Consider the following 25,794-nt stretch of genomic DNA (forward strand, 5'->3'; position numbering starts at 1 on the left):
TCTCTCTCTCTCTCTCTTTCTGTCTCTGTCTCTGTCTCTGTCTCTGTCTCCACACACATACTCCAAATATAGTTAGAATAAAAGACAGGAAATACCCTGTACTGAAAAAGAGCAATCAGAATGCTCACACATAGCTAGTCTTGATATAAATTTTTATAAAATCTTGGGACATTCTTAGGCAATATATACTCTCTAAACTTAAGTACATGTGTACTCTATGCATCCAATCATTTCATCCATAAAAATATGATCAGTAGCAATGTTTATCAGAGCAGAACTTTTAAAAATAGTCCCAAACTAGGAACAAATCAAGTACATCTTTCAAAGACAGAACAGATAAATTATGGTATACCACCTACGGTATTATGTAAACAAAACACATCAATGAATGAATAAATTATATCAATGTTAAAATGTTGGTCATAGGAAGGCAGACAGAAGAGTGCTCTATAATTATATTAAAAACAGGCATAATTCAGCTACATTAGAAGTTGCAATAGTGGTTTCTTTGATAATATTCTACTTTATGATCTAGATACTAGTTACATAAGTGTATAAATTTGGTGGAAATTTAATAAGACTTGTACTCATGATTTGTGCATTTTTCTGTATGTACGTCATAAACTAGTAACACCAGGCTTTTCATCTTTCATCTGACGGCACTCAAATGCCAGCCCTCCTTGTATAGCTGAGCTCACATGAACATTCACTTGAGCATGAATTTAAGTTCAGAGTGAAACTATCCTTTCCCATACTTCTTAGTCTCCTCCTGCAGAGCCCAAAAGGGAAATATCTTCTGGTCCAGAAACTGTCATGGTTTCACTACTACAGTCAGCTTTAGATCCAGCAGAACTAAAGTCATGATTCACTTAATCCATGTTCCCAGGCACCATAAGGAGCTACACTTATCTGCCTTCATACAAATCTTTGTAACTCCTTGCACACTTGATCCAATCTTAAATCCCATACTAATTTTGGAAGGACAATCTTCTGTGGCCTTTGTGTTAAAAGACAGGCAAAATCCTCTGTATCTTCCCTCCCCACTTCTCTGAATGTTGATTTCTTCTTTTCAGAAGACACTTGCATTCCCTGCATGCAACCTTCTTAAACAAGTGACTGCTTTTTTTCGCATAGTCCTGCTCCATGCCTCCCCTTCCTTTTTTCTTTCTTTTCTTTCTTTCTTTCTTTCTTTCTTTCTTTCTTTCTTCCTTTCTTTCTTTCTTTCTTTCTTTTTCTTCCTCTCTCCCTCCCTCCCTCCCTCTCTCCTCCTCCTCCTCCTGCTCCTCCTCCTCCTCCTCTTCTTCTTCTTCCTCTTCTTCCTCTCTCTCTCTCTCTCTCTCTCTCTCTCTCTCTCTCTCTCTCTCTCTCTCTCGACAGGGTCTCCCTGTACTCCCAGCTGGCCTGGCACTATATAGACCAGGCTGCCCTTGATCTTACAGAGATCTGTCTGCCTCTGCTTCCTGAGTGATTGTTCACAAACATTCTCATCACAAGCACTTTATACTCTTAAATACTGAGTCAACCTGAGCAAACACCCAACAGCCACAGCTGGAACAATCTGACCTCAAGAAACAGCATAATCTTGATTATAACCTGAAGTATAAGATAAATATATGAGATCACACTGATAAAAATAAATGGTTAAATCAATCAGTCATTAAGAATAAGAATTTTTCTAAGAATTCTTAAGAGAACTCTTCCTTATAGATGAATTCTGAATAGTATATGTGTGGGGTAGTGTCCTGGACATAGTGGTTCACATCCAAATAAAAGAGTGTGGAAAACATGATAGCATCATCTATTTCAAAAATAAATAAATAAATAAATAAATTGTAATTTCAAAAGAGCTTTTTAAATATAGGTTAATATCTATTAGTATTTACTGATTATATAGTATGTACTATACAATCATGAGCTGAAATTTTCAAATGGCATCCATGTGGTTGTTGCTTTACTTTATTTTGGCTTTTTTTCCTCTGGTGTTTATTTCTTTGATGTCCATTATGTAGCCCAGATTGGCATCAAACGTGGTCATCTTCCTGGCTCCATTACCCAAGTACTGAGATTACAGGTGTACATGCACTACCACTACCACAGTCAGCATCCCCTCCCAAATTTTAATTACTGACTCAAGCCAGTTAAGTGAAATAAGCCAGACACAGAAAGACAAAATACTTTACGATCTCATTGACATGTGGAATTTAATAAAGGCAACCTCAAATGCAGAAACAGAGAGAAGACTGATGGTTGCCAATGACTGAGGATGGAGGAGAGATGTGGGATAAGATGACTATGTTATGGAGATCTAACATGCAACATAAAAACTGTCAAGAAGGTAGATCTTAAAAGTTCTGACCATACACAAGGAGTGACAGCTATATTCATTAGTTTGATTTAATCACTTCACAATGTGTACATATATCAAAACATTTGTTAGCCAGGCCTGTAATACCAGTGCCTGGGAGGCTGAGACAGGAGGATGGTCACAATTTCTAGGTCATCCTGGGTTACGTAGCAAATTCAAGGCAAGCGTGGAGTCTGTCTCAAAAACAAAAACATTATAGTGTACACAATAAACATACATAAATTTGTGAGTTAGGTCTGTCCCATACTAGTCTCAAAGTTATAATTTTCCTGCCTCTATTTCCTAAGTACAACACATAAAATTTTTTAACTTAAAAAAAAATTCATTGAGAATTTCATACATGCATGTAAGATGTTTTTATCAAATCCACGCCCATTCCCTCCCCTCCAACTCCTCCCATATCTCCCCATCACTTTTTCCTGACAACTTCATGTACTCTTTTTTTTTTTTTCAAATGGGGCTTTTTGCTACACTAACATTCCCTCCTCTGAAGAGGTAACCCTAAAATCTTTTAGGGATAAAAACTCCGAAATACTTTTGACATTTTTGGCCTTTGGAACAGAGTATGTTGCTAAGAGGCCCAAGGACATTTTGACTTTCAGCCAAGAAACTGGCTACTTTTCTTTGGGGTCTTTTTACCCTAACTGCCTAGCCAATTCTTACCTCCTATTCTTAACATACCATACTCTGAAGAGGTTACCCAAATTGCCGATAGGGAATCAGGATGCAGACTTCTCTGGTTTCTTCCATGCTGAACAGGGACACAGGGTGAGGCAATTGGGATACCCCTTCAGTGGGACTATCTAAAAGACTCCCAAATTGCATAACTCTTAACTGTAGGGAGAAAAGAAAATCCTTGACTGGTGCCTAGGAGATGTGAAGGAGAAATAAAGGCAAGAGTAGTTAGCATTACAAGTTCTAGACAGGGAAACAGAAAAAAGTCAGAACAGGGCAAATTTCAAATGTTCAGAGTCCACTGGAATTTCTTGATGAGAGCATCTAAAAGCATCCCTTTATTGGGTTCCTCTTCATTTTTCTTTAGTCTGCCAAGGCTGGACTCGAGAATGATGGATTCAGGATTTGCTTTCAGGAATTTTGATAGCTGTTAGAGTGGTTAGAATCAGTGTCAGTTCCCTGGCAAAGGCTTCTAGATAGGGGCAGAAAACAAATTTAGCCATTATTTTAGATAGTGGGTTGTCTCCCTTAGCTATGGGTGGGCACTACAGTATTGCAGACCAAGATTTGAAGTCTTACATCTGAGCAGTACTTTCTGAGAATGAGAAATAATTGTCTAAATAACATTTTATATGGACTTATGAGCCTAATGTCTGGGAAGTGTAATCTCTTGAACTCTTAAAGAAATATACTGATCACTTTAATCTTTGGTTATACTTTCCTTTTGGGTGTTTAAGATCATACAGTTGGCCCAAATAAACCAATTTATTTTTTACTGTTAAGGTCGTTTGAGGATCTATTCCTCAGGGGTCACATGAGCTTGGGAGGAGCCCCTGGCTCCTTTCTTTTACCAAAGGTCATGCTTGACCATGGCTGGCTTCACTTGGACACATGGAAGAAACGTTTCCTCTGTGTTGACCCTCCTCTTTGTAGTCTGGACATTGTTTAACACATACAATTTTTATTTGTCAATTGCACCTTAATAAGACTTTGAAAAACCCAAATCTACACATGGTAAAACTCAGAATTCTTTCAAGTGATCTTTCTTTTAATTTCATAAAAGGAAAATTATCTTAAAAAGAAAAAGTACCTCTTGAATCACCCCCGCAGCCTGGGTGCCGCATGCAAGTCGGACACGGTCCGGGCCCACCCTGCTCTCTACAACTTCACGCTTTCCCTTCAAGATGCCTGAGGAAGTGCACCATGGAGAGGAGGAGGTGGAGACCTTTGCTTTTCAGGCAGAAATTGCTCAGTTCATGTCCCTTATCATCAATACTTTTCTATTCAAACAAGGAAATTTTCTTCGGGAGTTGATCTCTAATGCTTCTGATGCCTTGGACAAGATTCGCTATGAGAGCCTGACAGACCCTTCCAAATTGGACAGCAGTAAAGAGCTGAAAATTGACATCATCCCCAACCCTCAGGAACGCACCCTGACTCTGGTGGACACAGGCATTGGCATGACCAAGGCTGACCTCATAAATAATTTGGGAACCATTGCTAAGTCTGGCACTAAGGCTTTCATGGAGGCTCTCCAGGCTGGTGCAGACATCTCCATGATTGGGCAGTTTGGTGTTGGATTCTACTCTGCCTATCTGGTGGCAGAGAAAGTGGTTGTTATCACAAAGCACAACGATGATGAGCAGTATGCCTGGGAGTCCTCTGCTGGTGGATCCTTCACTGTACGCGCAGACCATGGTGAGCCTATTGGTTGGGGCACCAAAGTGATCCTTCACCTCAAAGAAGACCAGACAGAGTACTTGGAGGAGAGGAGGGTCAAGGAAGTGGTGAAGAAGCACTCACAGTTCATAGGCTATCCCATCACTCTCTATTTGGAGAAGGAACAGGAGAAGGAGATCAGTGATGATGAGGCAGAGGAAGAGAAAGGTGAGAAAGAGGAGGAAGATAAGGACGATGAGGAGAAGCCCAAGATTGAAGATGTGGGGTCGGATGAGGAAGATGACAGTGGCAAAGATAAGAAGAAGAAAACCAAGAAGATCAAGGAGAAATACATTGATCAGGAAGAACTGAACAAGACTAAACCCATTTGGACCAGAAACCCAGATGATATCACTCAGGAGGAATATGGTGAATTCTATAAGAGCCTTACCAATGATTGGGAAGACCACTTGGCAGTCAAGCACTTCTCTGTTGAAGGTCAGCTGGAATTCAGGGCATTGCTCTTTATCCCTCGGCGAGCTCCCTTTGACCTCTTTGAGAACAAGAAGAAAAAGAACAACATCAAACTCTATGTCCGCCGTGTGTTCATCATGGACAGCTGTGATGAGTTGATACCAGAGTATCTGAATTTTATCCGTGGTGTGGTTGACTCTGAGGATCTACCCCTGAACATCTCCCGGGAAATGCTCCAGCAGAGTAAAATCCTGAAAGTCATCCGCAAAAACATTGTGAAGAAGTGCCTTGAGCTCTTCTCTGAACTGGCAGAAGACAAAGAGAATTACAAGAAATTCTATGAGGCATTCTCTAAGAATCTAAAGCTTGGAATCCATGAAGACTCTACCAACCAGCAATGCCTCTCCGAGTTACTGTGCTATCACACCTCTCAGTCTGGAGATGAGATGACTTCTCTGTCAGAATACGTGTCTCGCATGAAGGAGATACAGAAGTCCATCTACTACATCACTGGTGAGAGCAAAGAGCAGGTGGCCAACTCTGCCTTTGTGGAGCATGTGCGGAAGCGGGGCTTTGAAGTGGTATATATGACTGAGCCTATTGATGAGTACTGCATGCAGCAGCTGAAGGAGTTTGATGGGAAGAGCCTGGTCTCTGTGACCAAGGAGGGCCTGGAACTTCCAGAGGATGAGGAGGAGAAGAAGAAAATGGAAGAGAGCAAGGCCAAGGAAATCTTGGATAAGAAGGTTGAGAAGGTGACAATCTCCAATAGGCTTGTGTCTTCGCCCTGCTGCATTGTGACCAGGCATGTTGGTGGCTGGATCTAGCTGGTTTGCAGGCCTTAAGCTACTGTAGTCATTCCCTTACTCTTCCCTATGAATAATTAGGCTGTTTCTGTAGAACCTGACAATTTCTTGGTGGGAATTTTTTTTATAGAGCCTAACAAGGAAGATTTCTATAAAGCAGAGAACCACTGGACTCAAGCTCCCTTCTTCAGCCTCTAGAGTGGCTGGGATTACAACAGTGTGCCACTCTAAGGTATTTATGGTTGTTCACAGGTGACAATCTCCAATAGGCTTGTGTCTTCGCCCTGCTGCATTGTGACCAGCACCTATGGCTGGACAGCCAACATGGAGCGGATCATGAAGGCACAGGCACTTCGAGACAATTCTACAATGGGCTACATGATGGCCAAAAAACACCTGGAGATCAACCCTGACCACCCCATCGTGGAGACCCTACGGCAGAAGGCCGAGGCTGACAAAAATGACAAGGCTGTCAAAGACCTGGTGGTGCTGCTGTTTGAAACTGCTCTGCTGTCCTCTGGTTTCTCCCTTGAGGATCCCCAGACCCACTCCAACCACATCTACCGCATGATCAAACTAGGCCTGGGCATTGATGAAGATGAGGTGGCAGCAGAGGAGCCCAGTGCTGCTGTTCCTGATGAGATCCCCCCGCTCAAGGGTGATGAGGATGCATCTCGCATGGAAGAAGTAGATTAGAGTTCCCACCTGGAAGTCCTGCCCCTGTATAGTCCTCCTTTGAGCGGCTCCCCCAGCAGCCTGACCCACCCGCCTCTTTGCTGCTGTCTTAGTGGTTACTCTCCTGTCTTGTTGGTGTCTTAAGGCAGGAAAATTCCCTCCCTCACTAAATAGCAGGGTTGGGTGTTGTGTATTGTGGTTTTTTTGTTTTTATTTTGTTTTGAAATTAAAAGTATGCAAAATAAAGAAGAAAAAAAAAGAAAAAGTATATAAATATTAAAAATGAGACCCAAACAATTAATGCATTATAGAGGAAAGACACCAATGTGCTTCTATAAAGGACAGAACTAGTTAGAGAATCAGAAGAGGAAAAGGCAGCAATGAATCTTGTCTTTGTCCTTGCCACATATTTTAACACCATGTATTTTTTTAAACAAGTCTTTCCATTTACAGGCTCCAAGATGAACAACAGTTATGATTAAAGGCATCACTGAAAACTAAGTAGGGTAGAATGTAAAGTGACCACAAAATAGAAATAATGATTTAAAGACTTTGTCTACCAACAAGCAGCAGGAGACTTTCCATGGTTGCTACCCTACTCCTGCATTCCATACTGAATATGGAACCTATGAACACTATGGCAAAGCCTTGATTATACAATTTTGTAGCTTTTATAAACATAGTTGGATACATCAAATAGTATTCAAAATGTACTCACATTTTAAAAATGCTTTATTCTTTTCAAAGGTAAAAGGAACAAAATTAAAATAGAAGTTCCTTGTTTGGTAACTAACTTCCTATTTTTCTCAAATATATTCTGGAGCACAGGAGACAAAATTATATTAAACAGTTTGGTAAGATTCTAATGTAGCATTTCTTAAGTGGAATGAGTCTATAAAATTAATTTTTGTATTTCTAATATATAATAAAGGCTTCCTAAATCTAACAGTTTATTCAATTCCCATACTACATTCTTATTTTAACCCTAATAATTCATCATTTAAGTGCTGTCACCAAACATACACTATAATTTTTTTATTAATAGCCAATTGAAGAATATAAAATTTAGCTGTAAAGCTGATATTTTCCTTATTTTTACTATTATTTCACATCTCCTTCATCAAGAGGTACAACTATAAAGTAAAACAAAATGTTTGTATCCATGTGTCTTATCACTATGAAAATTTAGTTACTATATATGGACTGTGAAACATCATGAAAATATTTTTACATTTATTTCTGTATTTGGGGTTATGCATATGGAGGTATAAGGACAACTTGCAGGAGTCTATTCTCTCTTTTCACCATCTGGTTCCCAGGGACTGATCTCAGGTCGTCAGGCTTGGTGGCAAGCACCTTTACCTGCTGAGCCATTTCATCTGCCCCACATTATGAAATTTTAACCTTCTGTCCTATGCAAAGAACCCAAAGAGCTAAATTAAGTGCTGCCGGAATATTGTCATAGCTATTAGATAAAGTTCAGGGAAACAAAGTACAGGTAAATGTTCAGCTTATATCACAGAACAAAACTGATTTGATCTGGGGATTTACTTTTAAAAACTGACAACTGAAATGTTCTGTGAGGAAGCAGAGGATGAGGTGCTGCTGGCTGCCTCGAGAAGCTGCTGCTCAAAGGACCATAACTTACAGGGAGAGGTGTGGGAAGCTTTTCCAAAATCCCATTATATAAGCCTGTTTTCCCCACAAACCTCAAAACAGCTATCTAGTTACTGCAAATTGAGCACAGATTTTTTTTTTTTTTTTGTCTTACTCAAGGAAATTTTTTTTAACTAAAGCATCATTTGCCTAGTCCATGGACAAACAACATGCTGGAATGTCAGTGTGCTATGGCAACCAGCCCAGGGTGTGTCTTCTGGAAAAGTGAGGACAATAGAAGGAAAGATGGCAAGCCCTTTTCTCCTTTTCATCTTCCTGTTCTCAGAATGTCAGCAAAACAGCCCAGGAAGAGGATATCTGACTTGAACTCAAAAAGAGAAGTTAAAAAGCATTTTTCGACAACCACATTGCTATCTAGACTAGTCCTATGAGTGCTTTGACCAAACAAAAACAGTGAGCACGATGCCAGGAAACCTCTGTGGCCAGGCTTTCAGACATCTGCAGCTTCCATTTTACACATTTGTAATTCCCCCCTCTTGTAACTCAGTCATCAAGATTTATGAAGCCAAAACCACCATGGAAGGCTGTATGGAAAAGAACTAAGGACCCTGCAGAACGACTAGCTTCAAGACTGAGCTATTCCCCAATGTCCTAGCCAAGTCAAGCTTGCATCAAGCCTACAAAAAGGTTACAGTTTCTGCTACCAACTCAGAGCAGAAGTTATGCCCAGCTGAGACACTAAATTGGATAATGGACAATAGGCAGCAATAGACACACAAAACAGGGAGATTACAGGTGTCTGCCACCGTGTCCAGACAAGCACTATCATTAGCAAACATTCAAAATATACTACCTCTCTGCTAGGCATTATGCTAACTCCTATTGGAGAATATTAGGTTAATCAAAGATATGAACCTTGCCTCAAGGAATTGGATTTTTCTCTGAAAGGTTGTAATCAAACCCATTATAAATAAGGCATGTTCCTTGTGTTGTCCAATATTCTGCTGAGGTACACTTTTTGGCTTGATTCTATTGCTCATAATGGACATTATTGTGAAATGGTTGGCTAGAATTCAAAGTTCGGAGAAGTCCACAGCCACAGAACAAAACAAAACTTACTGAACTGAGCTGTGGTCCCCTCCTGTAAACTGGAACTCTGGTCCCCCCTCTCTGAGCTAGAGCTGTGGGTCCCCTGCCATGAACCTGGAGCTGTGGTCACCTAATGTAAGCTGGAGTGTGGTTCCCTCCCATGAGTCAGAGTTGTGGTCCCCTCCTGTGAACGAGAGCTGAGGTCTCCTGCCATGAACTTGGAGCTGTTGTCCCCTACTCTTGAGCTAGGGCTGTGGTTCCCTCCTGTATGCTGGAGCTGTGGCCCCCTCCCGTAAACCTGGAGCTATGGTTTTCTCCTGTGAGCTGAAGTTGTGGTCCCCTTGTGAGAGCTGGAGCTGTGGTCCTCTCCTTGAGCCTGGGGCTGTAGTCCTACCCTGGGAGTTGGAGTGGTGGCCTGTCCCATGAGCTAGCATTGTGGTCTCCTGGAAGCTAGAGTTGTGGTCCCCTCCTGTGAGCTGGAGCTGTGATCCCCTCACATGAGCCCGAAGCTTTGAAACCCTACTGTGAGCTATGATTCCACATCCCTCTGGTGATAGGCTGATGGTGGAACAGAGTAGAGCACGGAAGACTCCTGATGCTGGTCAGCAGTTTCAGTCTTCTCTGACTACATCCCCCATAGCCCCCTCCCCTGAAGTCCAACATTCTCTTCTGGCCTCCACAGGCACCTGCACATGTGGTATATATTCATACAAATATACACAATATAGATAAATAAAATTAAATCTTTTTAAAATGTGAAAATTAATTGATTTTTTTCAAAAAAGTATGAGAGACAGAGTTAGAAGCCCTGGGTCTGTCAGACCAATCTATAAGCCTTTGCCACTCAAGGTCCCAGGTCTGCCAACTCTGAATATTGGGGTTTACAAACTTCCACAAAGAGGAGGGAGGAAACAGATATAACAGATTTAGTAATTATATAATAAAACCAAGAAATACAGTTTCATTTCACCAGGAAACCATAAAACATCAAACCCATCACAACCCATAATGTGAAATAAAAGCTTGGCTTTTTGAGACAGGGTTTCAAGTAGCCCAAGCTAGCCTCAAACTCCCTACTTAGCAGAGGATGACCTTGAACTCCTGCCTCTATCTCCCAAGTGTTAGGATTAGAGCTGTGTGCTGTCAGGCCAGGTTTTGTGCAGCTCTGGGGATGAAACCCAAGATTTCATGAATGTCAGGCCGGCATTCTACCATCTGGGCTACATTCCCAGCCCTTGAATGCTTTTTATAACAAATGCTAAACCCCCGAGGTACCTGTTTTTCTAGTATCAACAGGAAGAGCTCATCTCACCATCCATGTTGCTATTACTAAAAGAAATCTGATTTGTCAAGAAGTTGCAGGTAATTATAGAAAGGCTGCTTGAATGCTAACTCAGAATATTTTCAGACTCTTGCAGAAACCAAGGGCCAGAACTGTATATAACAGACCTAAAGAAACAGGGCACAAGTGAGAAGCCAGAAATCAAATCTCTGTTTTCTAAAAGTAGTTATCTACTGTCGCTTCATTTGCTGCATTGTTTGCACACTGGCATGGTGCTACCGTCTGTGATGGTTATTCTATTTCTATATCACATTCCTGTTCCGTGCCCACAAGCTCCTCTGAACCAAAATTGCATTTTTCAATTTCTCAACTCTAAACTCTTTAACTAAATCTCTAACTGTACCTTAATTTCCTGATGTTGGGCCTAAATAGAAATGGTAGGCCATCCCAAATACCAGCGATCCATGGGATAGATGTCCCCCCACCGGCCCAATAGTCAAAAGCAAGAATAAAGACTCAGAAAGATACAAGTTTATTTAGGAGGGGTTTTGCATGTGCAGAAATGGTAAGCATATCTAGTATCTTTGTTAATATAGTAACCCAGAAGAAATATAACAGAATACAGCACATCTATCAGGAAAACCTAAAATTTTATAACTTTCCTTAGAACCAAGTTTCACAGGAAGAGTTCATATTACCCTAATCAACGTTTAACATCTAAGTTACAACATGGCCTTGTTAAATTGGCTTACATATTGGAGGTACTTTAAACATTTGTTTCATGATTAAATAAGTGAACAAACATAAATCTTTGGTAGTTTAGGCCCTGAATTCTGTTCTCAGGCTGACTTCAAACTCCAGATCCTCCTGCCTTCACCTCCAAGTGCTGTGCTTGGGAATCAATCTTAAGCTTCAAGCATGCTAGGAAAGCACTCTACCAACTGAGCCAATCTGTTTTTAATGTAGCATTTACCTCATTGACTAACCGTTCAAGGTAGGTGACATAATAAAAGTCATCCTAAATGCCAGAATTTTTTTAAATTTTTTATTGAATTTTTGTGTATTTCATACAAAAAATCACACACACACCCCACTGGAGTTCATATATTCTGTCATTTGTTTTAGTCCTATCATGTAAAGTTAGTGTTCCCAGATGTCCCTCAGTCCAAGTTCATCCACTGGGATCTAGTCAGGCTATCTAGAGTTTCTCCCTTTAAGAAGATGTCTTCCTCACCCAGCAGTAATCAGTTGCCAATAATTCTTCAACTAATTTGGGGCCTGCTATTCACTTCCACAGTTCTGTGCTGGGTGTTTGTCTGCTTAAGTATGCATGGGTCTTGTACATGCTGCCACCATTGCTGTGGGTTTATATGAGAAGGGTCCTAGACACCTACCTGTAGGACTGTTTCTGTATGGTCTTTGGCTCTTACAATCTTTCCACCCTCTCTTCCACAATGGTCCCTGAGCCCTGGGTGGGTGCATTATAATATAGGAGTCCTGTCCAAGGATCCACACTCTGCACTCTTATTCTCTGAATTTTGGCCATTTGTGACCTTTTGCATTCCTGACCCTCTGTTGCATGAGGGAGCTTCATTGATGAGAGTTGAAAGATGCATTAGTGTTCTCTTCACCCCTTGTTCTATGTTATGTGAGCCTTAGATGTAGAGGTTGCATCCTAGATGTGCCACTTAGACTTGGGTAATTCACAGACAATCTCTGAGTATGACCAATTGTGGAACTCTGTAATTATCTCTGTCCTTAAAAAATAAGCTTCTTTGATGGGTGGTAACTGGGATACTTGTCTATAAATTTAAGGATCCATATTTTGCACATAGTAACAAATTTTATTTGTCTAGGGATGTGACAGCCTTGGAGTTTTCTCTAAGATCTCTGACCTCTCTAACCATATGTATTTGGCTAAGTTTACAGTACCACACAAGAGAATCCTCCCATTCAGTGGGCTTTAAGTTCAATTAGGTAGCTGTTGATTACCCCTAAGATAAAAGTGCTAATACTGCACCAATGTCATTTGCTGTGCAGTGATGTGGTTTTTTAGGCCTTAAAGCTGGGGTTGGACTATCAATTGATGTTCTCTCTTAGCAGCTTGCATAGTACTCTCCAAAGCTATGAGAGCTAGACAACAGGGGAGGTGACTTCCAGGTCAGTTCTAGCTCCCTTGCTCCAAATCCTGTGTCCGAAGTACTATACTACAGAGATATAGTCATAAAAACAGCATGATACTGGCACAAGAGTAGACACATAGATCAACGGAATATAATTGAAGACCCAAACATGAATACACACGATTTCAGCCACCTGATATTTGACAAAGGTGCCAAGAACACACAATGCAGGAAGGAGAGCATCTTCAACAAATGGTGCTGGCAAAATTGGATCTCTACCTGTAGAAGAATGAAACTACATCCTTCTTCCACAAAAATCAATTCCAAATAGATCAAAGACCTCAATGTGAACCTCAAAACTCTGAAACTATTACAAGAAGACATTGCCAGTAACCTACAAGATAGAGGTTTAGGAAAGGACTTTCTAAATGGAACTTCAGTTGCTCAGGAATTAAGGTCAATAATCAACAAGTGGGACCTCATTAAACTAAGAAGCTTCTATACAGCAAAATAAACAATCATGAAAATGAAGAGCAAACCCACAGAGTGGGAAAAATGTTCACCATTGACACATCTGACAGAGGTTTAATAACCAGAATATATAAAGAACTCAAAAAATAAAGAATCAAGAAAACAAATGACCCAATTAAAAGATGGGCTAAAGATCTAGACAGAGTTCACAAAAGGAGAAATAAAGATGGCTAAGAAACATCTTAAAAAGTGTTCAACATTGTTAATAATTAGGGAAATGCACATTAAAACCATCTTAAGATTTCATCTTACCCCAGTCACACTGGCTATGATCAAGAGAACAAATGATATCAAATGCTGGCGAGGATGTGAAGAAAGGGGAACGCTCATTCACTGCTGGTGGGATTGCAAACTCGTGCAACCCCTATGGAAAGCAGTATGGAGAACTCTTAAAAATCTAAAACTGAACCTACCATCTGACCCTGTTATACCACTCCTTGGCACATACCCAAAGAACTCATCCTATTGCAGAGATACTTGTACAACCATGTTTGTTGCTCATCTTTTCACGATAGCTAAGAGATGGAAGCAACCTAAGTGCCCCTCAAATGACAAGTGGTTAACAAAAATATGGTGCCTTTACACAATGGAGTTCTACTCAGCAGTAAAGAGAGATGAAATAATGAAATTTGCAGGTAAATGGATGGATCTGGAAACTGTCATACTAAGTAACACAGACGCAAAAAAAAAAAAATGACATACATTCTCCTTCATTTGTGGATCTAGCACCAAATCCTTATAAGTGAGTGCATATCCTGATATAACTGCAGGAACCAGGAAAATGGAAGGGAACCAGGGAAGTAAAGGGAAAGAAGGAACCCTAAAGAGAAGAATAGTAGGAGAAATGTGTAAGGGGGGTAGTTAATGGGAGGGGGAGAAGGAGGGCTATACAAAGAACTGTGGGAATAAAGGGGAAGAAGGAGCTCAAGAAAGGTGGGACCATAACAGACAGAAATTATCAAGGAAGAAATTGGGAAAATGGGGACACTTTAAATGGGGAGGGTAGGAAGGGAGGATAAGACAGGGAGAGAAAGAGGGGAGATAAATAGTGCCAAGCTAGTAAAAAAAACTAGAGGGAATTGTATTAGTCCAAAAATCTACTGAAAAATTACACATACACTATTTCTACATGAGTCTGTGAGTATAGCTGAAGACTACATAAACAGTGCCAGACAGGATTGAAACCTTCCTTTGAGTTGTTGGCCAAGGTAGTCCAAGAGAGTCCCAAAATTACACAGGCTATTGCCACAGTCCTTGATTGCCTCCCAGAACTTGATGGTAAGACCCCATTGCTGAAAACAGAAAAAATTTTTTACATTCATTTATTTGTGCGTGTGCGTGTGCATGTGCATGTGTGTGTGTCTACATGTACGTGTGTGTGTGTGTGTGTACATGTACTTGTGTGTGAGCATGTGCCTTCACAGCGTATGTGGAGGTCAGAAGACAAGTTTCTGGAGTCAGTTCTTTCCTTCCAACATGTGGGTTGAAAAGATGGAACCCAGGTCATCAGGCTTGATGATAATCACCTTTACCACTGAGTCATCTCAACAACCCAGGAATTTTATACTAACAAAAATAAGGATCAGAGCTAGAGACATGTTGCAAGGTCATCCACCAGTAAGTGTTCGTGTCATTAGAATAAATCATTTTTCCTAAGCAAGAAGCCTCAAACGAAGTAATTATGCATGGTAAAAATCGTATCTTAATATATTTAAGCATAGGAAAGGACTAGGGTTCTATGTTGATCAGAGTTCCAGATAAGACAATAAAATAGATATCCCTGAACCAGATAATAGAAGCAAAATCATGAAGGAAAGCATTAACTATTTGTGAGAATCACACACAAAAAAAAAAAAACAATGGCCCAAGAACATAAAGCAGAAATTCAAATCATTTTGATGGAATGGAATCATTGAAGTCAGGTTTTCACTGAGCTCTAATGGAGAGAAAAATTAAAGCAATGATGTTGGCAATATATTTACAATTATGGAGTTTATAGGGAGAAAATTCTTTGTAGGCCTTGCAAACAAAGACAATACCATTAACAGTGAAATGCTCATGTTTAGCTTTCTCATCAATAAACTAAGGTATAAATGATTCATAACATGATGACTTTTACCTCCAAAGCCTCACTCTGTCCTTATGTTGATATTTCAACATGCAAATAATTACATATTAATCAACATTACTTAAGGAAAACATTTTTTAAGGATGGTTAATACAGTCCTTTGAGAGGATTCATACATATTTTATGTCATTGACTCTAAGCAGAGAAAATGGCTTTGAACTTAAAGTACTTTACAGTTTATTTGAAACTATCCAACTTTATGTATATTTTATCCTACTTTAAGTACACTTGATTTAATAATCATGTTTATAAGATGTTTAAAACTGTGATACAAATGATAGCTGGCATTGCAAAACTGTAAAGAACTAACTCTTTAATGTGCTAGAATATTCTTAATCATTCAAGGATACAAATTTAAGATTTCCTAAAAAAAAAAAAAAAAAAAGAGTTCCCTCAAGGGGCTTGGGGATACAGCTCAGTGGTAGTGGTAGAGCACTTACCTAGCATGCACAAGGACTTGGATTTGACACCAGTGGGGTTAGGGGTGAAAAATAAAGCTCTACGGTCAAGAAATTCCTTTTTTTTTTTTTTTTTTTTGCCAGAGGTCTCCTTATGTGATCAAGTAGCTGCCTTTCCATTTACTAACCAAATAAACTATAAAATTCTTATGAAAATTAAGAAAAAATGTCCTGCTTTTTCTTTCAAAGTTTTTATTTATGTGTATATGTGTGCACGGGTGTCCATGGAGTCAGATCCCCTGGAGCTGCAGTTATAGGCAGTTGTAAGCTGCCCAACATGGGTGCTGGGAACCAAACTTGGGTCTTCTGAATGAGCAGCAAATGCTCTTAACCACTGAGCCATCTCTCTAACCCTTGCTTTTTTCATTTATGTAAGGCCTATAGCATTCATCTAAAAGCATAAATCTCCAGGGGGGGGGATTTAAACTCCACTACCAGCATACATCATTTTTTTTTTATTTTACTTCATTTATGTATTAATTACTTTCAGCTTTTAGAGACAGGGTCTCATGTAGTCCAGGATGGCCTGGAGCTCACAATGATTCTGTTGCCAGTCTCCCAAGTGCTGAGATTATACGTATATAACACTATACTTAGTTTATAATTTTAAAGTTTATTTTTTTTAAATCATCTCTTTTAAAAAATATTTTATTTATTTTATTTTTAATGTGTATGAGTGTATTCCCTGCATATGTGTAAGTGCACCCATGTCGTGCAATGCATGCTGAGTTCAGAAGAAGGTGTCTAATCCCCTGGAACTGGAGTTACAGATGGTTGTTAGCTGCCATGTGGGTGATAGGAATCAAACCTGGGTCCTCTGCAAGAGCAGTCAGTACTCTTAACGGCTGAGCCATCTTCTGGCCCCTAAAGTTCATTTTTTAAAGTGCTATTTTCCTTTCTTTTTCTTTCTTTCTTTCTTTCTTTCTTTCTTTCTTCCTTTCTTTTTGCAATTTTTTGGGACAGGGTCTCACTATATAGCTGTGACTGATGTAGAGTTTGCTAGACCAGGCTGGCCTCAAACTCACACAGAGATTCATATGCCTCTGCCTCCAGAGTTCTAGGAATACAGACGTGCCAACACACCTAGCCAACACAATATTTTTCAAATAAAAATTATGTAAGATCGCTATGTAATTTTTGGACATGGTGGTATACACTTGTATATATCTCTTACTCTCTAAAATATATTGACTAAAGTGGAAAAAAATATATTAATGACCTTGGGCTTGAGATGCACCTCAGCTGGGAAAGTGCTTGCTTAGCATGTGCAAGTCCTTGACTTTTATCTCTTGCACTACAAAATATTTTTAAAAATTTTTTAAATTACCAGGCCTGGTTGTACACAGCTGTAATCCCAGAAGTCTGGAAGCAGGGACAGGTGGATCTCTGTGAGGCCAGCTGTGCCTACATAATGAGACCATGTCTCAAAAACAAGTAAAATTACATAACAATTTTTGTTTGTTTATTTTGAGACAGGATCTCCCTATGGTCCCAGCTGGCCTGCAACTCAATAAGTAGACAATCCCAGACAGTCTCAATCTCACTGAAATTCACCTGCCTCCGCCTCTGCTGGGATTAAAGGCATATGCCTCTATGCCCAGCTATTAATTCAACTGTGAACCTAAAAATTTTATAGCCACTTTTGAAGGACCTGTATCTTTGCTCTGGAAATTGTTATTGAGTGTGTTAAAGCTGTAATGAAATGCTTCTTCTAAAAAATAAAAAAAAAATTAAAAATCTTAAAAACAAAACAATTTTAAAGTTTTTAAATTGTGTTGGTAATTACGGTGAAAATTAGGTTCAGATATTATTAGAATAAATGCATATGGTATCAAATAAATATCTGTTGAATAAAGGAATAAATTTCACCCATCTCAATGCTTGTCAGATTTCCCATCTGCTCTCCCTCTCCACAGCAGCTCCTGAACCTGGGCTTCACTATTGGGTTCCTCATATAGCCTTCCAGATCCTGGACTCCTCCCTTCTGCAGTGATCTTCTGAAACATCATGTTTCCTCTAAACATATATAACCATCAGATCTGTCAGATCTTCTGCACCAAACTCACTCTACGAAGCAGCCATATTTTACCTATCATAACTTCCCTTATCATATTATCTAAAATATGCCAAACCACTGCAACCTCCGTGTGTTTGCCACCAGCTTCTCTCTGCTATGTCTTCCTTTCGCGCCTCGGCTTTTTACAATTTTCCCCAAAAGAACTCTTGGCTTGTGCTGGTGAGGTGTTTCAGTTGCCAAAGGGAAACACTGGGGGAGATCCATGGCACTGTATCTGTGAGTCGCCACAGCATCATCTGATGGCTTAGAGACTGACTAAAATAGTATCCACTTAGAAAATATCTTACTAGAAATAAAAGTTAAGTAGTTCATTAAATATCAATTCATAAAATGAAAGTTTCAATGTACTATTATATAGAAATCTGCAGAACAATTAATTATTGGCTAAAATAAGAATTTCCAAAATATTTGTATCATTGTCCACAAAATATAGTATATATTAAATGATTTGGGTATTGCCTTAGTAAATCAAAGTTCATTTATCTCTGATGACTAAGACAAAAAATTATAAAGTCTTTATTAACAGGTTTTAAAAGACTGACACAAAATTTTTGAACTACAAAAATTATCTGAAGAGTATTCATTAACATGGCTGTTATACAAATGCATAGTAAGTAGCATAGTGATTAGGAATGCCTTTATATAGTCACTAGAGCAGGACCTCGAATTGACAGATTAGTCATTCAATCCTTGTCAGGATCATGCAGTTTATTCAGACTATAGGCTGGCTGCACCAGAGTGGGAACAAAGAAAGAGACTAGGAGCAGGCGAAAAAAGACAGCTATGAGGGCATGGTCAGGGAAAATGCATTCAATATTATTATAGATGCAAAAATTCAATAGTATTATATATTCAAATTGCAACATTAATAATTCAACAAGCCTTTGATTGTTTACTGAGTATAATGCAAGGTGTTTCTATTACCTTGCACAGTTGGCAAAATGACAGTAAGATCTAGTCTGTGTCCCTAAGGAGCATATATAGTCCAGGTCACTAAGGAAGGGAGGGGAATAACAGAGAGAAAAATTAATGGAGGAAGTGAGTGAGTGTTGGACATTTTGTGGAGGACTAACACAAGTGCCAGGGTCATGATAAAACTATGATATTTAAATCAGTACTTTATTTTTTTAATATTTTATTTTTATTTTATGTGTATGAGTGTATTACCTGCATGTATGTCAGTGCATCCATGTCATGCAATGACGCAGAAGTCAGATGAGGGCTTCAGATTCCCCTGGAACTGGAGTTAAGGACAGTTCGTAGCCACCATGTGGGTGCTGGGAATCGAACCTGGGTTTTCTGCAAGAGCAGTCAGTGCTCTTAACCTCTGAGCCATCTCTCCAGCCCCTTAAGTCAGTACCTCAAAGGAAGGTTTCTGCTGACTATGCAACCACAAGACAGATACAGAAAACCTATTAAGAAGGGAAATAAAACAAACACACAAAATGCTACAAACACTATCATCCACACGATCATTTTTCCCAATTGGAGGTTTTTTTTTAATTGCTATACTTCAATCTTTTATACATAACTAAATAAGTACTCAAGTCTTCTCACTGCTACTGTAATAGTCTTCAAAAGACAGTTAACTGCATCACTTCTTTTTTCTATACTATATAAACAGTAGTTTTCAAAACTTTACTCTTAAAAATTATTGTGACTGGCATGTAATCCCAGTAACTACATGTAATCCCAACACCAAGCAGGAAGATGGGGAGTTCAAGGCCAGCTTGGGCCACATAGTGAGACCTATCTAAAAGTTTATATAGATGGAGGCCAGCTTCCTTTTATACATACATACATATATATATATATAAACTTTATATATATAAAAAATATTTTTTAAGTTTATTGAGAGGTACAGAGTGGTTATACTTACTTTCATATTAATTTTTATGATATTTAGACTTTTAACATAATATTTTAAAATAAAATATTAAAACTATTACATGGCAAGCAGGTGTGGAAGCACTTTAATCCCAGGACTCAGGAGGCAGAGGCAGGTAGCTCTCTGCGAAATGGAAGCCAGCCTGGTCTACACAGTAAGTTCCAGGGAGACCCTGTCTCAAAACTACAAAATAAAACCAAAACCAAACCAAACCAAAACTATTACATGTCAACTTAAAATAAAAACACTGAAGCTCGGTGTGCTTAATCCCAGCACCCAGGAGGCAGAGACAGGTGGCTTTCTGTGAGTTCAAGGACAGTCTGGTCTATATAGTAAGTTCTAGGCAAGCTGGGATTACAGGGAGACCCTGTCTCAAAAACACCAAAACAATTGAGATGAATGAGGTTCATCTTTTTAAGCTTCTTTAATGTCCTAGTTTAACAGAAGATAGATCCTCATAAATTGCTATGTAGCTCAGGCTGGCCTCAAATTCATAGTGCAAGCTCCTGTCTCACCCTCCCAAGTGCTGAGATTTACAGGCATAAATCACCATGCTCAGCTTTAATTCAGTTTTATTCAGTGCCCCTACACAGTTCAGGCTGACCTTGAACTCATAATCCCCTTGCCTCAGCATCCCAAGTGCTAGGATTATGGGTGTGCTAAACCGACATGATTATTTTGTTTTCATTAAGGAAGGAAAAGGCGGGGAAAGAAGAGGCAGAGGCTGAGACTGAGGAAGAAGCAGAGGCAAAGGTCCAATGGAGCCATGTTGAGAACAAGAGGGCCACAGAAGAACACAGTAGGGTACTGGAGGGGAAGTCTTCAGTGCAACCCAACCCTGCCACTTGTTTGCAAATGATTTTGAGAAAATTCTTGGTTTTAGTAATTTACTCAATTGGAATAAAAGAAAGGAAAAGGCCTAAAGAAACTGCATCATTACAGAGTTGAGAGACTGGCTCACTGGTAGAGCATGTGCTTACATGTGCTTAGTATGCAGGAGGTCCTAGGTTCAATCCTCAGCATCAGAAAATAAAGTATCACTAATATTTACCACAGTGGGCAAATATCTGTAACAAGGGCCCTCTAAAAGTGTGCAAGTGTGACTGAAGGTTAAATGACAAAATTAGATGAAAATTCTTCCTTACAAGTTGGAATTGTTTCTTTTTCTTTGCTGGAGGACAAACAAAACTTTGCTCCCCTCTGGGACTATTCTGTAGTTAATTCACTTTACTTTCAGAACTCTGGTAAATCGCCTCCAAATGATGAAAGAACACTATTGTACATATTCAAAACTTGGTTTTCAGCAAAGAATCTCAAAAATACTATAAGAACTGACTAAACACAGCACTATTTGAATATGACAATTTCAAAACAATGAAAAGAAATACATGTTACAAAATATATGTATATTTAGCAGATGGCTAAAATATATAATGAAAAACATGCATGTCATTTATACTGTGACAACTAAGTATGGTTGGTAATCCGAAGGTATCACAACTACCAAGGCCATGGGCATGAGCCCTTACTGGCAATAACACTGGCAGAATAATGCAGCTAATATTCAGCTGTAGCTATAAAGCAATTAACATCATACTAAAAAGTATTATATTCAGTCTTCCTCCATTTTCTACTTCGAAAAACCAACCAGGTCTGCTGGCAACTGCTCTTGAACACTTAAGAACATAAATGCTCATTAACACTTTCTCTTGGCCAAACTAAACAAACTCCACTGAACTAAAATTTACTAGGAGAAATAGTGAAGGAGGTAAATGGTTATTTTTCTCTCTAGTAAATCACTCAAATTTCTCTCTCCCATATCTTGCCCAGAGCAAATGTAAACCACTTGGAGATTTTGGCACTAAACTCGGAAATCTGTGTCTTGGGAACAAGTAAATTAAGGGTATTTGAGATGTTTCTGCATACAAGCACATAAACCATCTATATTAATTTCCTAGGGCTGTAGTAACAAAGTACCGTAGACTGTGTAGATTAAACGTGGAAATTTACATTCTCACAGTTCTCCAAGCTAGAATCTGACCTCATGATGTCAGTGGGGTTGGTTCTCCTAAGAGCTATGAGAGAGGTCTGCCTCAGGCTCTTTTTGGAATGTACAGGACTGCTTTCTTCCCAGCATCACATCCTCTTCCCTCAGGATCTGTCTTGTGCAATTTCCTGTTCTTTTAAGGACTCCAGTCATATTGGATTAGGAACCACCTTAATTACCTCATTTTCACTTAATTATCTCTGTGAAGATCCTATCCCCAAACACAGTTAAATTCTGAGGATCTAGGGGCCAGGATTTCAACATGTATTTTGGAGAGGACACACATCAGCCCATAACAGCACTGAAGCAGCTAGGATCCAACAGTCAATCTGGATCTTCTTTTCTTGTACTAATGCTTAAATATCATCTGCTTATTCATAAACTATTAAATGCCCACTATGTCCTAGATGCTAGATTTACAAAAATGAATATGACATAGTAGCTGACTTAAGGGATTCACAGTCTATTAGTGGAAGTAAGTAAACCTAAAACACACAGAAGTGAGTGTCCTTTAATCCCTTTTAAAATAGCTCAAGATAAATCACAGTATAAGCAATAAAACAGAATAATAAAAATAAATGCTATGAGGAAAACAAAATTGTAAAAGAAAACCCAAAGCAAATACTATGTCTCAATCATTTTGCTATTATTCACCCCTTTTCTTTCTTTCCCCAAACACAATAGCATATAAAAATACACTTTCTAAAGTGCAACTCTAATTCCTTAAGGCTTTTTGCATTCTAAGTGGCAGTTTTCACTGCTGCAATATTGGGGACAAAAGAAGAGAGAAATGTCAAGAGAACCAAATTCCAATTAACTTGTGGGTTGATGTTTTAGAGTGAGTCATTGCCCTTTAATAGGCTGGAATGAGACTCGGCAGTTACAGAACACTACCAGTGGAGCCCCAGATGTTCAATGGAAAATGATGGGCAACAAGGGGGTACAATGAGAAAATGCAAGTAATCACCATTAATGGCAGTAATGTCTACTAACCGGACACAAGTTTAAAAGCAACAGATGTAGGCTGGCAATGTAGCTCAGTGGTAGAGCATTCACCTAGCATGTGAGGTCCTGGATTTAATCCCCACCATGGGGCTGAGGGAGGCAGAGACAACAGACCTCTGCAATCAGAAATCTGGTAGGTCTCATTAATAGTCATTTGTTTTCAAAAGTTACAGCAATTAAAAGCAGAAATAGTTCAGTATGTCCATGCTGATTCATATTAACTGGCATAACAGTTAATTTGGTTTAGTAGAAGCTGAATTATAAAATAATTTTAAATAGTTTTCAATAACATTAAGTCTTATGTTAATATAATAAAATGCACCCTTAGATATTTCTTTATAGCTGGTTGTGAAACTAAAACTGGCACAGCAAACGTTTGTATGGTTCCAACCCAAAGTCCTTGAAAGTCCTATAAGACTGTTACTCTCTAAAGTATTTTAAGCATTTCTTTTTCAGCTAAGCATTGTTTCTGAAGAAAGTATTTATTTAAAAAAAAAAAAGAAAAAAGGGGGGGCTGGAGAGATGGTTCAGCCATTAAGAGCACTGGCTGCTCTTGCAGAGGACCCAGATTTGATTCCCAGCACCCACATGGCGGCTAACAACTGTCTATAACTCCAATGCCTTCTTCTGACCTTCAAGGGTATTGCATGGCATGGGTGCACTTACGCACATATAGGCAATACTCATACACATAAAATAATAAAAAATAATTTTTTTTAAAAAAAGAAAAAGAAAAAAGCCCAGCCAGGTGTGGTAACCTATGCCTTAAATCCCAGCACCCAAGCAGAGGCAGGTAGATTTCAGTGAGATCAAGAACAGCCTGGTCCACATAGCAAGTTCTAGGCCAGCTGGGGATACAGGGACAGCCTGTCTCAAAAGGAGGAAAAAAACCCCAGCTTACACCCTTTCACTAGTAACTAATTCCTGATTGATGGAATTCAAATTCAACAAATCCCATTATATCATAATAAACTCTTTGAAGCTTTACAACCTATGACATGAAAAATATCCTCTCTGATTGCCATCTTCTGACCAACTGAATTTGATTTCCATGAAGAGACTGCCCTTGGGAGCTACTTCATACTGTATAACATATTTGTAGTTCGCATAATGAAAATAATTTGATTCTTATTTTCTTGGTATAAACATTCTTGGACTGTCCTTTATCTCTTCTCAATCCATCATTATCACGAATTAAAAACAATTTCTCATCCACAAATAATGGCAGTTGTTAAAAATTTGATATCATAACTACAATGGGAGAGCTTATTAAAAGCACTCCTTTTTAGAACAATTTAAAAAGAAAATTCAATTCACACAAATTACACCAAGTATAATTAAAATTTATCTTTCACCTTTTTATAAGAGGAAGAATCATACCTAATATTACTCTTAAAACTGCACAGTGGCCAGGCATAGTGGTGCACACTTTTAATCCCAGCACTCAGGAGGCAGATGCAGGAGGATCTCTGTAAAACAAGGCCAATCTGGTCTACATAGAGAGTTCCAGAACAGCTGGAGCAACAGGGAGACTCTGTCTCAGAACAAAACAAAACCTCTCCACAGTGTTTTAACACAGTTCAGTAAACAGAGAAAGCAAAATCCATTACAATAAGAATGAGAACTCTGGAGATCAAAAACCTCAAGACACTTTCCAGCAAGTCATTTAAACTTTCTGAGTCTCAGCTTCCTCAAATGTTAACGGCAGATAACATCTATCATACTGGAATGTTTAATGTTAAAAATATACAAATAAGGCTGGGGAGATGAATTAGCAGGTAAAGCACTTGCCACACAAGCATGAAGACCCCCAGAACCCACAAAAAAAAAGCAGGATGGGCATGGCAGCCTGCCTGTAATTCTAATCTTAGGACATCAGAGACAGATCCCCAGAACAAGCTGACTACCAGCTGAACTATCATATTTGTGAGCTTAAGGTTCTATTGAGAGACTCTGCTTTAATGAATAAGGTGGAGGTGCCATTCTCAGACCCGCAAGTTGCACACACACGTACATGCACCTGCACACACAGATCCACATGGATGGGAACATTCATATACACATGCATGCACACTACACACAGACACTTAAAATTAATAATAATAACATAATAACTGGTACACTATTGGTACTCAAGAAAAGATAGCTCTAATTATTACTAAGGAGAAAATTATCATTTGGACAACTGAGAATGCATTTCAGCATTTTACAGTTCCCCGAAGGTTTCATAAGATTCTAATGCCTTCAGGCTACTTCATCCTTACTTATTCTCCACTGACTAACTCTGCTGCTGCAGCCTCATTGACTGCCACTGCCTCAAGCTGCCTACCATCAGCTTATTCCTCACGAACCCTTTACAGTATAACTTTGGTTCCCATCATACACTCTCATAGCCCTATCCACAGCAAATCAGCCAGCTCTTTCTCCAAGTTCATTATTTAACTTGCAGCAAGTGTCTTCCCTGCTGAAACTCTACCTCTTGACTTCACTGATTTCAACATTATGGTTCCATCCTCCATACAACTACTTTTCACATTCTCTACACTTGTCTAACTGTCTGTTGAAGTTACACATTTAGGTGTGGCCTCTTACTCCACACATTTGTAATTTACTATCCCCTTCTTCTCCATTCCCTTATCAGGACCCACTTAAAGTTTCATAATTTCCCAAAAGTCTCTCCTAAATTTCTAAATTATGCACTGCTTTGGGGACTGTGCTGTCACTTTGCCTGCCACAGTAACATCTATTGACTAACAAATCCATGTTTTTGAAATTTTAGTCAAAAGAATAGAATTCTAGCAGGCTCAAAGAGGTCAGAGTAGCAACTTTTTACAGGAGATAGGGATAATTAAGTCTGTGTATACGCCTTAGAAACAGTACTTTAAACTCTTTATA

General features: G+C 39.1%; 2 protein-coding genes across 4 annotated transcripts in view; one reads left to right on the plus strand and one right to left on the minus strand.

Moving 5' to 3' along the window:
• The window catches only part of Fam126a (family with sequence similarity 126 member A), an 89,179-nt gene that overhangs the window by 52,361 nt on the left and 11,024 nt on the right, over positions 1 to 25,794 (minus strand). For 2 of the 3 annotated variants that reach the window (XM_029567581.1, XM_029567582.1), the window contains exon 1: positions 5,151 to 5,261. The exons of the other annotated variant lie outside the window; for it this stretch is intronic. The gene's annotated coding sequence lies outside the window, so the exon portion shown is untranslated. Of the gene's footprint in view, positions 1 to 5,150; positions 5,262 to 25,794 lie in introns of those variants that run through there. 3 annotated transcript variants of the gene reach the window in all.
• LOC103740779 (heat shock protein HSP 90-beta-like) lies at positions 4,137 to 6,905 on the plus strand. The gene is made up of 2 exons (XM_008841459.3): positions 4,137 to 5,928; positions 6,232 to 6,905. The coding sequence occupies exons 1-2, from the start codon at positions 4,225 to 4,227 to the stop codon at positions 6,673 to 6,675; spliced, it is 2,148 nt and encodes a 715-aa protein (XP_008839681.1). The 5' UTR covers positions 4,137 to 4,224; the 3' UTR covers positions 6,676 to 6,905.

The sequence above is a fragment of the Nannospalax galili genome, unplaced genomic scaffold (genome assembly GCF_000622305.1).
Source record: "Nannospalax galili isolate Female #2095 unplaced genomic scaffold, S.galili_v1.0 scaffold158, whole genome shotgun sequence".
NCBI classification, from domain to species: Eukaryota; Metazoa; Chordata; class Mammalia; order Rodentia; family Spalacidae; genus Nannospalax; species Nannospalax galili.